Genomic DNA, 18,350 nt, shown 5'->3' on the forward strand with positions numbered 1-18,350 from the left:
CGACCCATCATACCCGCCTAGGACATTACTACTATTACTGTATACCAGTTGGTTCGATGCGCACTGTTACTGTTACACTATAACATTGCAAATTAGTCTCAGAAAAAACATAGAGGTGGGATCAGGTTCAATGAATGAATGAAATATGAAATAATCCGAAAAAATAATGTTAAATACACTAGGTCTTTAAAAAATCTAGTAAATAAAAAAAAATACCTACTAGGGACAAAAAAAAATCAATAGAGGGAAGTACTCGCTAGTATTTCAAAATTCAATAGTACCAACCAATCTTAAGTTTTACAGAAGCAACTTACGTTATTTGTGCTACAAAAAATACAACAAGTGCCAAACCATGAAGTAAGAATTAGAAAAAAACATTAGAGTCTGTCAATCTTCTAATTCTTTATTCTAAAAAGAAAAAAAGACAACATCAACGAACTTAAATTTGACAAAATTCAGAACGAACACAATGCAAAATTAAAATCAACAAACACTGACACATTTAGAAAGAAATGACTTTTACCTCTTATTTGGAAAGACATTGAATAGTCGAGTGGCAAAAGATTTTTGTAACTTTCCACGTAGCTTTCCACAAAAAACTTGATGAAAGCATTTTATTCAGTTATCGTTGGATCATTTCGTCCATGAATAGGAGATTCCATTTTTCCTCAAAGCGTCAAAATTCCGAAATGCAAGTTTATTTTTTAATCATTGTATTGTAAATAACCGAATTGTCACTTGTAGGACTTGCTGATTTATATCGTTACATGTTTTTCCACAGTTCAATAGTGTTATGTTTTATATTCTTAAAATTGCTAGTCTTTTTCTTTTAATCATGAATAAATATTAATGACATGCCATTAAGAGTGCTGTTTGAATCTTGAAATATGACAAAAACTCATTATTTAAACATTATATTAGCAGAATTTGCATAAAAATTACATATACTTACATTTAACTATAAGTTGAACATGTGCCGACATATCTCCGAATTCTTCATTACTTACATTGCAAATATAGGTATCGGAGTCGTTGTAACGTATCCCATGTGTGAATTTGTAGTGATATAAGTTCACCAATAAATAACCTGGCAACTTAACACCAGCCTTTGATTCTTTTGTTATGAAAACATCGGCAATAGGATAACCTTCTATCTTACACACTATTGTTACGTCATCGCCATCTTTTGCAATAATTTTAGAATCATTTATTACGTCTCCATTCAGTACTGTATAGATAACGGGCCAAGAAATATCTGAAAGAAAATTATTGATAAAAACGGCTTGTATTGAAAAACAATAACATTGGTTTTAACCTTAGTCCTATCTTTGGCAATATGAGGAAATGGACAAAGAACACACTCACATAAAGGCTTTAGTTGTGTTACATCGCTTTTGGACATTAAGTATTCCTGTGCGCTACATGACACATTTTCCTGTAGGTGCTTCTTTATAAAACGTATATCTAGTTCTTGGTTTCGAATCCCTTTATAGCTTGTGTTGTTAACATACCAAAAATATTTCATCAGTGGAAATTTCTTGTAGAACAATGGGGCGGATGTTGAGTCGCCACTGCAAACTATCACTGTCTTTTCACAAGTTGGCGTACTAATTGTGCCTTTAGAAATCGGTTTTAAAGGCCAATCTTCAGGAAAGATGAAAGAACTAAACTTTATTTTTGCCATGACAATCGGTTTTGTAGGCCGTCCTTTAGGAAAAAATAAAGCATTATTCTCGAAAGCCTCCCACCAAATTGCTTATTATGAGCTCAGAGGTTAATAAAAGTTTAATCCTATGATCTTTATTCAATATTTCCCCCGAAGATATAATGACTTTACACTTGTGAAATAATGTTATTATTGGTCCTTTAACTCACTATTTTGTAAAATATCATTATTTATACCGTCATATTAATACATGGTAGTCCACTTTTATTATTTTTGACGTTATTTAATAAATATATTTGTACATACCAAAAACAACAAGAATGACCCAATGCCTCGTTTTGGAATCTGAAGCATTATATCCAACGCTGTAATATCCTGCATCACTTGTGGTCACATTTAAAACTTCTAGATATAGATTGCCATGTGTCCGGCGTAATGTATAACGTTTGAAATCTACAGATGTGTAGTCAATCTTCATCGACGATTTTGATGTTAATTTGTAGACGTTATTAAAAATCCCATGCGGACCGGGCAAAATTATTTTAAATCGATCTCCCTCGGAGACAAAGGTAATTTTAGCTGTAATAAAAAAATAGAATGATACAATTACAATAATAACCTGACTTAAACTCTCTTGTTATAAAAATAGAATAAAAGAAGATTTTCGTTTGGTACCATTTTTAAAACATTTGCATGCATTAACAAATTTATTTCTTTCCTACATTTCAGAACTCTACTCAGGCACACAATTTTCAAACAATAATATACATGTATCTTTACTTTAAAAAAAAAACTTTAATAAAAAAAAATCATTCAAAATATAAGTATTATATTAAGGAAACGCATATAGCTAATACGATATTAATTTAGTAAAAAAAAAGGGTGTGATAACAATCTTACTTACGTTTGTATGATGTCGACATTTCCTCGTATCCGTAGTCTGAGAAAGTATGTACAGATATGTTAACTTCTGTGCAATTAAGCACATCATACGCAATGTATTCATCCCTGGTGTAGTTAGCCATTGTCTGTATATTGTTGTCACAAGCAACACTGACATTCTGATAGGAAGATTTAGGAGTCCAAAGAAATGTCAAATCTCCATCAATGAATAAAGATTTAATCGCCCCAGATTCTAAAAAAAAAAAAACAACAGATGTAGTGAAACCTAGGAACATAACAAACAGTGTATTCAAGCTCAAAAGTCTATAAAACAAAACAAAACAGAAGCAGAAAACTCTTTTTAAAATTTTTTTATCGTAAATGAATTTTAACTAGTTATAATCAAAGAAGTGTTTTAATAAAAGTATACATAAAGTAAACAGAGCTGCATTGTTTATTCAAATGTACTGACATGTATAAATAAGCAATCATTCAATATTCTGATTGCCTATTCATTCTCATTATGATCACCAAGAAAGTAAAGTATACGAGGGTTGCCCCTTAAAATCGTGGACAAAGCGTTTTTCTCGAAAAGTAATTGGAGCACTGAGCTGAAAATTTCAGTAAATGTCCATTTATCATATTTTAGTGCCTGATGATTTTTTTGATAAAATATAGGCAAAAATAAAGATTTTATTATGCTTGAATGTGCACGAGGTATTTTCCTACGGCGCACGGTCAAAAAACCGAGGTTTTGAATTCAAAATTAAAGTTTTAAATATATAAGATTTGGATTAAAAATATCCTTATTTGATTCCACAATCAATTTTGTAGTCTTTGTAAAAAAAAATTAAGGCATTTGATAAATCTTTGGCAGTTTTTCGGGTATTCGAAATGGGAAAGTGGTAACACAACACACAAAAAATGGCGATGTTTTATGACGTTACGGCGCACCGGAGAACAGCTCAGTTTTATTTCGATGTTGTAATGATACCTTTAGAGACTTGAAATGACCATAGAAGAAAAAAGATTATATAAATATCACTATATCTTAAGTATACAAATGAAATAGTTTTCTTAGCGAATTTTTTTTGAACGAGTCCCTGGGGAGTACAAAACATATAGACAAACTCCTTAATATGTAATAGCAAAAGACGCTGTCACAGTAGACCGCCGATATGAGATTTTCTATTAGTTGAATGATGGTGAGAATATTGTCCATAACTTACTAATAAATCTTCAGAAGATCGCATGAGGGTGCCAATTGGTTCTTCGGCTATTTATGGAGGTGTATCAATGAAATTTCTAAATTTAAGTCGGACTCAGACAACTTCAATTTCAGCAAAGATAAAACGTGACGCTGTTTTAGACACAATGCGTTATAATCCATGCGCCGTAAGTTGATGCAATACATGGCATAAAATCTCATCGTTTCTTTATTTATGAATACATTTATCTGAAATTTGCTATGTATATTACTAAAATATGTAATAAATAATAGTGAAATTTTCAGAACGTAGTGATATTTATTTTTCACACTAGACAACTTGTCCACGATTTTACGGGACAACCCTCCTACTTTCAAATTCAAATAAAATCAATAAATTAAGTTAGTATACTTGTATTCAAGATTGATTACTACCTGCTGATATGATGTATGACAATTGCATAATTAAAAGAATTATTCCAATATTCTCCGATGAGAGCAAATCCATGGTTGTTTATCTAAAATGTAATTGGATGAGAATAATTTTGTATTTATAATCAATAGACAGGAAGAAAATTCATAACTCCTTATTCTATTTTTGTTTACCTTGTACATAACTTAGAGATATCTCTTTATTGAAAGTCACCTCCTCGTATTGGAATATGTATGCAAATCAATAAACACAAACTGTCAACAATCCCGGAAAAAATAGTGTTTTGATTTATTTTAAACTTTATATGTATCTTCAAAGAGGTTTGGAATGAGTTGTATATTTGAAAACATGGAATTCTTTTTATATTTCAAAGATTACCATTATATAAACTTTTATGTAAAGCTTTTTGAAAATGAATGGTAGTAAATTTAAAGCGCTTATATTTCAAAGATGCCAAAGTCTTGTATTTTTAAGATGTTTTATTGTCTCTCGCTAAAGGTTGGGGGTATTAATTTTGGTCTCTCTCTCTCTCGTCTGTCCTTCAAACTCTGTAGTATATGTCTTTTTAAGTTCTCTAAGATATCTTGGGTCAACAAAAATTGAGTTAACTATTATTAATTGAAAATACGTCGTCGATAAAAATTAAATCAACATGTTTTCACGCGTCAAAAAAAATTCCAGAGATTTTCGAGAGCCTCGTCATAGCAAGTATTCTCGCTGTGAACAGGTCCTTAATCTCGGTTCTAATTTGCTTTAGAAACATTTTAATCAGCACACTCAGTGGTTCGAATTGGTGCTCATAGCAGCCCTCTAGTATCATATCAAACAGTCTGAATCAAGTATTTTTTGGGGTGAGAGGCCTAAGGGGTGTCTAAATATTCACCAAACATTTTTAAACTATACAGAACAAATGCATGCAATTAATATTTTCTATAAATTATGATTAATATTGCATATTTCACTTTAATGTTGCAAAATTCTTATGTAATTATCTTGACAGACTTTAAAGCGAAGTGTCAAGGACATTATATACCCTCAAAATGAAAATTCACATGAAATAATCTCCTTAATGTAAGACAGCCACTCATCATAATCATAGCAAGACATTCCCCCTCATGAATACCATGTACCCTTAGAAAAGGAGGTCAACCTATCTGCTGCGTTACCTAAAGCATGAATCTTTCTAAACCGTTGAAATTACTTACAGGTTATTTTTTTAAAAGATCAATATGTTCAACTGTATCAAGGTTCTGGTATTTGAAAGCCAAGTGCATCAAACAGATCAATATTTAGACCCGCCTTAGGTCACTGACACGTAAAATACTGTGTTCAAGCTGCAGGGTTTTTTTTTTTTTTTTTTATACTTTTCTCTTTATTCAAAAGAGTAATATCAAGGAGAAATACACACTTAAATAAAAGTGAATCAAATGTGTCGAATGGATGATTGAGATATCAACGTTCCAACGGCTCTTCAGCCTGGCTTAATGGTCATCAAGCCAATGTTGAGTGTTTTTATTTATACTAAATGTTAACAAGAGGTCCATGGGATACATCGCTCACCTGAAAAGCTTTGAACATTCTGTTCTTTTCCAGATCCCCCTTTGTAATACCTATTGTGACCCCACCCTACCCCACTGATAATATTTTAGACAATTTGAAATCTACAGTACCCCATGATGCTTCCACATGAATTTAAGCTTTTCTGGCCCAGTGGTTCTTGAGAAGATATTCAAATATTTTCCCTATGTATTTCTATGTAAAACTTTGATTCCCCATTGTGGAACCGCCTACCCCTGGGGTCATGATTTGAACAATTTAGAATCTACACTTCCCAAGGATGATTCCACATAATTTTCAGTTTTTCTTGCCCAGTGGTTCTTGAGAAAAAGATTTCTTAATAACCCATCCCTTTTTTGTCTTTTCTTGATTATCTCAACTTGTGAGGGGACTTGTCCCTTTATTTTTACAATTAAACTTGTCCTTCAGCCAAGAATGCTTTGTACCAAATTTGGTAAAAATTGGCTCAGTGGTTCATGAAAAGAAGTCAAAAATGTGAAAAGTTTACAGACGGACAAAAAAACGGACGGACAGACAACTAGGCGGACGAACGGACGACGGTCAAAATGTAATCAGAAAAGCTCACTTGAAACTCCGGCTCAGATGAGCTAAAATGGATAATGGTCACAGAAAAGAGGCTGATTACATAAAACACGAGCTGCCAAGTACAGATTTATTGTTTTTAAATTACTTCACGAAACTTTGGTTTTCATCAGGAATAACTGGTTTTCTGGTCAAAACTGTTGAGAAGTCCCATTGGTTAAAATTATTTGAAAATATCAAACAATTCTATCGTGTAGTTTTTAAATAAAAATATTTGTTAAAGTAAACCCTTAGAAACTTCGTTAAGTGTGTATCAACACAATCAACAATCCACAAAATAAAACTTGTTTTTGATCTCCAGAAACATATATTTCATTATGTAATTGTATATATTGGATGAGGGGTTTTACTCGGTATAATATATTGAAAAAAATACTTCTTCCGTAGGCTATTTTCAGAGGAATGTAGAGGAACTTAGAAAAATGACGCATTTCAAGACGTCATAATGCACAAAAAGAATATTACGCCATGTTTAATGGATCCATAGTCATTAACACTCCAGGTGATAAATAAAACCTAAGCTGAGTACATAGTTCTGATTTTTCAGAATTTTTCAGGCCAATAAAGACCAAAAATGGCTCTTGCTATTTCTTTAAAAATGACCAAGGTATTTTTAGCTTCTTAGAGTATGAACGATATTTTCTGCACATTTTCCGTTAAAATGGTAATTTAAATGTAAACCATCTTCCTTATTTAAGGGACGTATTTAAAGGGGATAAAATTATTTTAACTTCATATGTAACTTATGATATATAGACAAAAGATAGATAAACTTTAACGGCTATTTACATGTACATCTGTTTGATACAGTTTGCTAAATAATAATGTATGAAAAATATACTGTTATAGTTTTTAATTGAATTTAAAATACTATTAAGGATAGGCGAAAGTAAGAAACTATCTTGCTAGAGATGTGAAGGTTGAATTTATCAAAATTTGAACAACGTGTTAAATAATAACAGACATACTATTCTTAATAATTATTGATTTTATGACTTCATTATTCTTTAAAGTGTGATTTGGTAGACAAGAAACATACATAAAATTTGTTTTTTGTTTGTCACTGTAAAAGTTTTTTATCACCTCGAGTTTGCACTTGCTTTACTTTACTTATTCTGTACTTTATTACCAGGATACACACGTGTTGATCTCTGACATGACTTTGTATTTCTTCTATTCTTAAATTTTCTCAAAATAGCTCGTCGAAGCCCAGTACTTTACCCTATAGGAATAATCAGTTATAAGATCATCCTTTTCTTTACAACATCCCAACAATATTTATCAGCAATATGAACAATTTTGTTCCTTATATTCAAATGATGAATAATAAAATTCAAATTTTATTTATTCGCTTCTATTCTGTTACAGTACTTTTAAACATGTTTACAGCTTTTTTCTCTACATGCATTTTATTGCTTGGATGAAACATTGGAGATAACGAACAGTTATAAATATCAAAAGTCCATAGAACAATACGAAATAGGAGTTGAGTAAACACGGACCTCCAATATATCAGAGATGGGATCAGGTGCTATAAAGGCCTGAGCATCTTCTGCCGACCGTTCACACCCGCTGTGTGCTCCTCGTCATTATTGGAAAATAACGGAAAATTCCGTCGTCAATTCAATGTATGAATAATAGACTAACAATGTGTATGAAAAATGTCAGTTATTGTTTGACTCAATGATAAATAATTGTATTTGCTGACAATGTCATATCTTCCATAAACGAAATTGTGTCTTTAACGAGACTGCTGAAATTCATTGTCCATCAACTTATGTGTCAAAAATTTACCTCGTTTCAGAAATCGTGCTTTGTGAATCATGAACATGCTTTTGCGTATAAAATCAAAGGAGATACATGTACCTAAACTTTGTTTGCAAGTGATAAAAGTACATTGTAAAAGTAAGGAAAGATGACGGTAGAAAAGTTATAAAGCTTGGTTGTTAGAATTCTGTTAGCGTCTTTTTTCAAGTAAATATGACACAGATGTGTCAGACTCTGTGGTATTTTTTTTTCCTTAAACTCACGTAGTATATTGTATAGACATAAGAATTAAAATAACGAATTGACAATACGTCGTTGATATATCTAAATGTAGAAATCAAGGCCACAGCAAGTGGAAACTTTTCATGCATAGGATTATGCTTCATATAAATACAAAAAATAGGTCTACTAATAACGGAACGCATTTGGTATCCATGAGAATTCCAATATTTTGTTGCAGAACTGACGTTCGCGAGCGCTCACCAAAATTACCATTGGATGTATAAAGAATTGTGGACAGCGCTCGCGAATGTTTTTGGGCTGTTGAACAGTTCTTCACAAGAATTAGCTTTCCTAAAAAGCTTGTATGATGTGGTTTGCTGAAATTCATAAAGCGGAAAGAAATAATATATTATGTTATATAATTTCTTTTGTTCGATAATATATCTTCAAAAGACCATGCGTTATCAAAATGGTGTACAATAATGTACAAAGAACTTAAATTGACGCTCCTGGTCCAAGGATCATGTAACAAACGAAGACTAAAGTGAAATTTTTAATCGCCGATGAAATATTTATTAATTATGGAATTTATTTCTAAATTTGCTCATAAAAACATCCCTTTGAAACAATATTAAAAAAATATCCCTAACCCTAACCCTTCTGGTCTGCTTGACTTTTAAAACATTTTATTTTAGAATAAAGATATAGATCGACTTAGGCTTAATATGTTTTAAGATCCCGGATCAGCATTTTTCAAGTAATGTTTTAAATGTTAAATGACCTAACTGATTTTTTATTCAGCAAACAGAATAAAATGAAGGTTGTAAATGATGAAATCAATGGGAAGATCTTTTATCACCTAATGGGCGCGTATAATCCTAACCCTAGCGATAACAATCTGGACAAAGTGTTACACGCATTGATCATTCCTCCTCTGTTCTTGTAAGCTTTCTTTGCTTCTCAAACCTTTTGATTCTTTACTTTACGCTGTAACTTAATTGATTGATAAAATTCTACATTGAAGCATCTGGGAAAAGAAACAAGAAGATGTAAACTAATTTACAATTTAATATCGTCCAAAACATAATCGTTGGATGGGAGTGAAGTACAAATATATACCACTTCAGCAACATACAAATCTATTTACACAATAAAGAATTAGAAGCCAACTTGAATAAGACATATTTATGTTTTCACTGCATTTTTCCAAGGCACTACATGTGTTATTAGTTTTACAATACTTGGAGCAATGCAACTAAGAGAATATATTTGACTATATGCCTGATGTTTAAATTATGTACAAGTAATTCAATGTCAACGTATAATTTTACTGAAAATATTCAATTAATTATTCAACTATAACATATAAAATGCCTCAATCTTTGATACACAAGTGAGATTAATATAATAAGGCATTTTTTTAGAGAACCGAAGCGGACATGTTCAAAGATGAAAGCACGGATTAAACTAAAGACAAGATCATTCAGTAATGTAAATAAAAGCTCATTTCCTCCTGGGACGAACTGTGCGCATCTTTGGAGATTATGCATGTACCGAGATTTCCACCATCGAACTATCTTAACAATTTCATTGAGGTGGCAGAGGATAGTTTCGGATTAAGTACCGGTCAAAAAATAGAGAAAATAGAGAAACCTGAGGTTTGAATACATATTATTTGTAATTTTATGGCTAGAATATTTCATGGGTGCATTTGGAGGGAATTGGTGGCCTTGTATATTTTACTGAAATATGACACTTTAGCGTCACTACTACTGTATATGGGATATGGACTAGAAATACGAAACTAAACTCAAAACTCGCTCTACCGGTATTTCACCAGAAAAGCGGGGTGGGTTCACAGGATGAATTGTAGTTTGAAAACGAGGTGGTTGAGCCATTATCTCTTGCTGTTCATTGGTATGTACAAATGTTATTCTGCAATTTATGCTTCCCATGAGTGCTATACTGAACAGTTATACATTGATGTTTTACTGAACATCACTTATAAAAACAAATCATGATAAGCAATGCTATACTCTGCATTTATGATTTAAAAGATGATGTTATACTGAAAATCATTCCAGCTGCCCGAACTGCTATACTGAACAGTTATACATTGATGTTTTTACTGAACATCACTTAAAGACATGCAGCTTAACCATAATGACGTATGAATAAAATAATGATTAAAACTGTTAAAAGCTGCTCCAAATATGTAAACGTTAAACATTATTTGTTTTGTTATAATGACCAAAACAATACTGCCCTTAATTTACGGGAATGCACAAACACTGCATTCCTAGAACTTCTCCAGTGCATGGGCGAAAGCGGTCCCCGTCAGGCGTGTTTCAAATTCTTCATAGGGGGTCGTCGAAGTGAACAGCAACTGCCAAAACACTATCTGTGCCTCCAACGAAATAGGTTTCCCGATACGAGGATGGTTTCCACGGCATAAAATTGATACATTACAGGCACCGATGATTCTCCCCTAAGAAGTTGACCAATAATTGATCTTAGACCACATGTACACAGGTCCCTGTTTGCATAAACATTTTTTTTTCTTCAATGCACTGCCAGGCTAACAAAAATGGCGCAACAAAATCAAGGACTTTGATTGGATAACTCTGTCAAGCAAAATAAGGTGCGATTTCGCAATGAAAGGTTCTATGATAATTGCGCTGCGATAAGAGCGCATATCCTGCAGACTGCGCAGGGATATGCAGAATTATCCTTAGGTGTAAAATATAATATATTTCTCATAGAGGCATAAATTGAATTATCTGCGATAATATTGTTTTGTGTGGTAGCTTAGGTCAGGCGCACGGGCCAGGAAGCAGATGCGGCTGCGGCGAAATAGTGAAAATAGGCTTGATTCACATGAAATTATGAGATTGTCCCTGCACCGTCTTTAGGGCTCATTATGTAAGTTGTACATGTTTTATTCCTAAAAGCTTCAAATTTCTCAAGGGATTACATCATACTATTACTACATGTAGAGGGAATTAAAAATTTTTCAATGCACATTTTTAAAGCAGCTCAATATTAAGTAAACCGTCAGTCAAACGTTTTGATTGCAAAAAAACTATCCTCTGCCACCTGAGGCCCGTGCTGATGACCTAAGCTACCACACAAATTGCAGAATAACATTTGTACATACCAATGAACAGCAAGAGATATGGGCTCAACCACCTCGTTTTCAAGCTACAATCCATCCTTTGAACCCACCCCGCTTTTCTGGTGAAATACCGATAGAGCGAGTTTTAAGCTTAGTTTCGTATTTCTAGTCCATATCCCCTATACAGTAGTAGTGACACTAAAGTGTCATATATCAATAAAATATACAAGGCCATCAATTCCCTCCAAATGCACCCATGAAATATTCTAGCTATAAAATTACCTATAATATGCATTCAAACCTCAGGTTTCTCTATTTTTTCTATTTTTTGACCGGTACTTTATTCGAAACATTCCTCTGCCACCTGAACGACTGCATAAAAAAGTCCCGGTTAAATCTAGTACTGTCTGACGTCAAGACATCAGACAAAAAATAACCAAAGATAAGGTAAATAAATTTCTGAGTTTTTTTTTTTAATTTTCCACATCTAGTTTATACCACTTCTTGAATTTATTATGGCACAGTACTCTTGAAGTTTCTCCATCACTAATTTTGATATCTTAGATAGGAGTAACGAAAGGGGTTTGGCTAAAAATTTAAGGGAACCTGCTATTTATCTTTGTTTGTAAAGATTCTTAAATCAAAATAAACATGGTTTATGAAAGGTTTATTATAAGATCAATTCCGATGCCTAAGCGTGCGTCTCTGTGTATGGTTAATAAGCCTCTTCACAATTACATTGTTACACTGCGGACTGGAAAGATTTCCAACACTATCGACATTATCATTACGTCCATAGGGAAGGATTGCACTTTGATTAGAAGCACTGTCCAGTATATGCATGATTACAATTGAAAGACGTTTTTGTTATCAAATTCTGACACGTCAAGTATTAAAGCTTATCATGGAATATTTTAAAATTGAAAACGTTGGATCGGACAAAAGGAATCTTCAAGAGTAATTTTCGGGCAAGTTATTGACCATGGTTCCATTTTAAGATAAATGGTGCAATCTAAGGGTGAAAAAGTATCATATTGGAATTTGAAAAGGTTTTTTTTTCAACAGATAACAAAGATTTTACCTATGATGTATCTTTATTATCCAATTATACCAGAGATGCTTATAGGAGAAGAATTATGATTCGCACGGTCGTAGTAACAGTAATGAATTTTCATATCGCCAGTCCTACAACCACCCTCAACGAATGGATGAGCTCCTGTGCAATTATTTGCATTCCTGTTATCTTCATTGTCATAGTAGATAAACTCATCAGACACAGTCATACCTAGGACTTCTTGACAAAGTCCAGTATACCGCATAAGATAAAAAGGTTTATCTATCGGCAGAAGTATGGGTATGTTAGCTAAGCTATCTTGTCTGAAAACAGATGTTTTATAGTTTACCAGCAGTAAAAGAAATGAAAATAAGTCCCAATAAAACCTTATATAAAATCTTCATAAAATAGACTTTGTAATTTACCTGCAACAAAAGGAAATTTCATTTCCATTCACAAAATGTCCGTCGGGTAATGCCCCAACATGAGCATTAGCATTATTGTCATCTTCATCATCCATATGCAAAACGCCAGGCAAAAAACCTAGTAAATACGTAATGACAATTTTCTAATTTGAACAGAAAAATAAATTTATTAATTATTTTCAAACAATATAATATTTGAAATACATTGAACACCGGCACATCGGAAATCCGAAAAATCTGACATTTGTGAAATAACGTTTTCAAATTTTTCTGTTGCAATAAAGGCTGAACTTATCATTAAACAAATGAGAGAAAAAAAAAATAAATCAAAGAGACAAGTGCACTCAAGCAATACTTAATGGGCCCCTTTTCTGTGTCTCTATACTTTTGAAAACATGTATTACCGAATCCTTCTCTTGAAGTAATCGTTAAACACACTAGTGGATATTTCAAATTATAAAGCGCATTAAGGTCAAGATCTAGTAAGTGAAAGAAGCTTACAGATTTATCAAATTTGAGAAATAAATTCCTTTATCTTCAGCTTGTCAAATAAGGTGTTTCAGGGCATAATTTGAAGATAAACAACATGAAAAATTGTATTTCATTTTCAATGCAAAATTAATAAAAACATGCAGTCAGAAATATGGGATTTTTTTTTCATATTCGACAAAGGAAATGAATCCAGATACATGTAGCCTACAGTCTCTCAGAAAACAGTAATTTATGTGTTCATGGCCTCTCAATATAAAATTTTATATGTATTCGGTATACTTTTCATATGATTTCAAATTGAATGTCATGAAAATATACTATTTTCTACATAATTCTGATAAAGCCATAAAGTACGGGAAAAGAAAGTTGAAATTGATTATGACGTCATAATGGATCCAGCACCAAAAAAATAGCTAAAGTCATTTACTAGATCTTGACGTTAAGCATCCCCTAATCTGCATGAATTTGTAGCAAAAAATGGTTTTAAATGCCAATAGATACCCAAATCTGGAAAAGTCGTACTGAACCTACTTTGAGTTTCGTTTATTTTATGAAGGGTGGAAACATTTTAATCGACACATGAACAATCTCATGGAGGATCATTTACTTACGGGTGCGTTCCCCGAATGATACTTTTTTCGCTGTTTCATCGATTGAACTTGTTTAGAAGTTGACTGAAGCCATAGTAATCAAACTTAGAAAATTGCACGCTTGTACTTAAAAAAAATACAGTAAGCATCGATATTAGTTTCTTGAATTTTGAACAAAAAAGTACAGTAAAACACGTTGAGTACGAACACGGATATAGCGAATTCACGGATATAACGAAGTTTTTCTGGGTCCCCGGAAAAATTCTTAACAAATCTTTGTAAAATTTTACGGTTATAACGAACTCTGATATAACGAATTTACGGATATAGCGAACTGATTTTGAGTACCGTTGAGGTTAAATATAATGAATTTTACATCTTTTATAACGAACTTTCAAAGATTTCAAAATTTGAATAATTGAACTGACTTTATTTTCTCTCAGCATTTGTATATAAAATTCAATTCATAATAAAACCTTATGAATTTTACATCTTTTATAACGAACTTTCAAAGATTTCAAAATTTGAATAATTGAACTGACTTTATTTTCTCTCAGCATTTGTATATAAAATTCAATTCATAATAAAACCTTATGAATTTTACATCTTTTATAACGAAGTTTCAAAGATTTCAAAATTTGAATAATTGAACTGACTTTATTTTCTCTCAGCATTTGTATATAAAATTCATTTCATAAAAAAAACCTTAGTTATCGAAGGTATGTTTTGTAATATTTGCTTCCCTAACATATTTGATAGTTGACACTTGATGGACAACATGCATATTGCGAATTCGCTGTATATGGTTATACGAATTCGTTAAACGTATATAACGAATTACGGATATAGTGAATTAAATTCACAGGTCCCCAGGACTTCGCTATAACCGTGCTTTAACACTCTCTTCACCCTTTAGTATTCCTAGAACCAAATACAGTGGACCTTCAGATATCCGGACGCTTCACCTTCCGGACGATTTTTCTCGGCAACGGATTTTTTCAACGTAATTTTGACTCATTTATCCGGAATTCCGCGTTCCGTATCCGAACGGCTCTTTGGTCGGGTAGAGTCTTAGCCTTAGTACATAAGTCCTCGAACCGCTTCATGCTTCACCGGATATCGAGGCCTTAGAGCTGCTGACGCCATACTTGTTTTGGAAGTCACGTGACAGGGGTAAAAAATGGAGGAGCAGACGGCAGAATAAGTACGACTGGTGGATTTTAATTTCAGTCCGAAGGTCAGGAACATTGTTCCTAGGGAAATTTCTATATTTATTCATTACAGTTAAGTTTATACATTATATTCAGCACAACTTGTCGTTTGTAACGGACTTGTATGAAGAGAGAGCCCTCTCGTTTGTAGCAAAATACCTTCTATAGAGGGGGTCTGGTATGTTTTCGTCCACTTTTCAAAGTATTGTAGCTAAACGAGAAAGTAAAATTTGTTGTAGATTGGTATATAATCAGTGAATTTCTTATAAGACAGCCTGGCTAATCATTGATTTGCATTTCACAATGAAATACTACCGTTTTTAATCCATCTTACGAGAAAATAGAGGAGGATCGATAGCATTTCATTGAAATTAAAAGTCTAACTGAATTGCTCTTAGATGTGTCATTAGAGTTTTTGAACTCTAGAGGCCACAAGCTTTCAAGGTATAAGAGCATAAAGGTTTTCTTGAAATCAACATGGGAAATGTGGCGGAGCGCCCCACAACTGGCACAAGTCATCATGTAAGAATACATAATTTTTAAATATTAAGGATTTATATAAACCCAGAACATGAAAAACTATAGCACTGAGAAATTAAGATCTCAAGAAAGTAGATACCATTAATTTTCTTCACATTTTTATTTTAAAAATTAAGAGATTTATATCTAAATATCTTTGCACCATGGTCAGCATTCTATACAATGTATGTAAATTGACCACTCATCACAAAAAATAGTGTTCGCTCTTAGATTTGAAAATATGATTTTAAAGTAGTATATTGTTCCATCTTACTCAGCAATTAAGGTTTTTTGTAAGAGCGAAATGGTTTTGGAGAAAAATACTGTAATCAATGGGACCCTTTTGGGGTTTTTTTGTTGCTATTTACATGGTAAAATGTACATGATGTATAGTTATAGTTTTTTATTTACCATAAAATACAATGTGTCTATAATTTTTTTATTTGCAGGCTGGATTAATTAAGGAATGACTTTCATTCGTGTCCAAATTATTCTATAAAACCTGGTTTGGGTCAGTTTACGCTTTATAATCCGCGAATCCGAAACAGATTATTCAGTATAATTTGCGTTCCTTTTTTAAATTCAATCAATGAGAGGCCAGAATGTAAACAAAATTAAATTATCATGAACTTTGAATTATTTAATACAAAAACTACATTCCAGCTGTTGAATTTGAGATTAACATTATATATTATTTTAAGATCTAGAAAATGGCAGAAAAGAGAATGAGATCATCACCTACTGGTGAAACACCAATACAAGAAACAAAGAGACCCGTGAGTGTAATTAAGGAATGATTTTAAGTTTTGTGTGAGTTTTTGGTGTGTGAATCACACAAACTTGGTACGTATGCATATTTCATGAAGCACGCTACATGTGTCAGAGTATACATGAAAATGGTATTCAAATCAATTTCACAGTTGGCTTCACAGGCACTTGTTTCGTATACAGGGGCCCGTTTTACAAAAGAACTTACGACTTAGACCAAAAACTTCAGATTATTGTAAAATTTTGCAAAATTGATAATTCTCTTTGAAATTGTCTGTGTAAAAATATCTTACCACATTCTTTTTAAAAGGTTTAAAATAATTTTCGATATAATGTTAATTAAAAATTTATATGAATAATTAAACTTGGTCCTAAGTCATAAGTCCTTTTGTAAAGCGGGCCCCAGGGTACCCCATACCTATATTTACCACATGGTAAATATAGGTAGGGGGTACCCCGTATACGAAACAAGTGTCTGTGGTTGGCTTACTAGAAAAACAGCAACTGTAGGTATTGAAATATAATTTTTTTAATTGTTAAAGTATAGTTTTTAGATTATTAGCTCTACTGGTCAGAGACCAGAAGAGCTTATGCGATAGTAATGCGTCCGGCGTCCGTCCGTCTGTCCGTCTGTCCGTCTGTCTGTAAACAATTTTTCAAAATGCTACTCCTCCTACAGTTTTGGTCTAATTTCAATATAACTTGGCACACAAGTAGACTACACTAAAATACATAATTCTGTGTATCGGTTTTTGATTTCGATGAACGGTGTTGCCGTGGTTACTAAAAATAGAAATTTCTGTGAAATTCTTTCAAAACGCTACTCCTCCTACAGTTTTGGTCTGATTTCAGTATAACTTGGCACACAAGTAGACTACACTAAGATACATAATTCTGTATATCGGTTTTTGATTTTGATGAACGGTGTTGCCGTGGTTACTAAAAATAGAAATTTCTGTGAAATTCTTTCAAAATGCTACTCCTCCTACAGTTGTGGTTTGATTTCATTATGACTTGGCACACAAGTAGACTACACTAAGATACATAATTCTGTATATCGGTTTTTGATTTCGATGAACGGTGTTGCCGTGGTTACTAAAAATAGAAATTTCTGTGAAATTCTTTCAAAATGCTACTCCTCCTACAGTTTTGGTCTGATTTCAGTATTACTTGGCAAACTAGTAGAATACACTAAGATACATAATTCTGTGTATCGGTTTTTGATTTTGATGAACGGTGTTGCCGTGGTTACTAAAAATAGAAATTTCTGTGAAATTCTTTCAAAATGCTACTCCTCCTACAGTTTTGGTTTGATTTCATTATAACTTGGCACACAAGTAGAATACACTAAGATACATAATTCTCTTTATCGATTTTTGATTTCGATGAACGGTGTTGCCGTGGTTACTAAAAATAGAAATGTCTGTAAAATTGTTTCAAAATGCTACTCCTCCTACAGTTTTGGTCTGATTTCAGTATAACTTGGCACACAAGTAGACTACACTAAGAACATAAAGAGACTTTATCAACGATCATTATTCTATTTAGTTTCAAATCCCAGCTGCTTAAGTACTTTTCTCTTCCTTTGCATTAAGTTCAAACCAGTAGAGTTTCAGTCTCGACAGAGACTTCTGGTCACTTTATATTCTAATTCAGGTGTTCATTGTGATTTTAAACATGTTAATCGAGTTAACAGGTATTCATAAATTCATATGATTTAGACTTGTCACATTATATAATATGTTCACTGACATATATTTGTATCAAGAAATGTAATAATTTTAAAGACAAGAACTCCATGGAGTGATCAAGAAAAAGAATTTTTGGAGAAGTATGTTA

The 18,350-nt window shown here is 32.6% G+C and overlaps 2 protein-coding genes across 2 annotated transcripts; both read right to left on the reverse strand.

Moving 5' to 3' along the window:
* Window positions 1-952: 952 nt before the first annotated feature.
* On the reverse strand, window positions 953-4,263 carry LOC134259421 (uncharacterized; the record flags this gene model as incomplete). The annotated part of the gene is made up of 5 exons (XM_062742006.1): window positions 4,191-4,263; window positions 2,571-2,801; window positions 1,973-2,245; window positions 1,366-1,707; window positions 953-1,255 (listed from the first exon to the last, which is right to left on the reverse strand). Coding segments are annotated over exons 1-5 (1,222 nt in total), but the record flags the coding sequence as incomplete, so codon positions are not given.
* Window positions 4,264-12,508: 8,245 nt separating this feature from the next.
* Window positions 12,509-13,048, reverse strand: LOC134259422 (uncharacterized). The gene is made up of 2 exons (XM_062742007.1): window positions 12,932-13,048; window positions 12,509-12,829 (listed from the first exon to the last, which is right to left on the reverse strand). Exons 1-2 carry the CDS (start codon window positions 13,024-13,026, stop codon window positions 12,550-12,552), a joined length of 375 nt encoding a protein of 124 aa, XP_062597991.1. The 5' UTR covers window positions 13,027-13,048; the 3' UTR covers window positions 12,509-12,549.
* Between the last annotated feature and the right edge of the window lie 5,302 nt (window positions 13,049-18,350).

The sequence above is a fragment of the Saccostrea cucullata genome, unplaced genomic scaffold, assembly GCF_032062105.1.
Source record: "Saccostrea cucullata isolate Sc308-1 unplaced genomic scaffold, CSIRO_AGI_Scuc_v1 ctg13566, whole genome shotgun sequence".
Classification (NCBI taxonomy): Eukaryota; Metazoa; Mollusca; class Bivalvia; order Ostreida; family Ostreidae; genus Saccostrea; species Saccostrea cuccullata.

Bases quoted from the DNA above. Each gene is read 5' to 3' on its own strand.
- LOC134259422 (XM_062742007.1), bottom strand. From the start codon at position 13,026: ATGGATGATGAAGATGACAATAATGCTAATGCTCATGTTGGGGCATTA. The intron at 12,830-12,931 runs GTAAATTACAAA...ATCTGTTTTCAG, and splicing joins GAAATTTCCTTTTGTTGCAG to ACAAGATAGCTTAGCTAACA.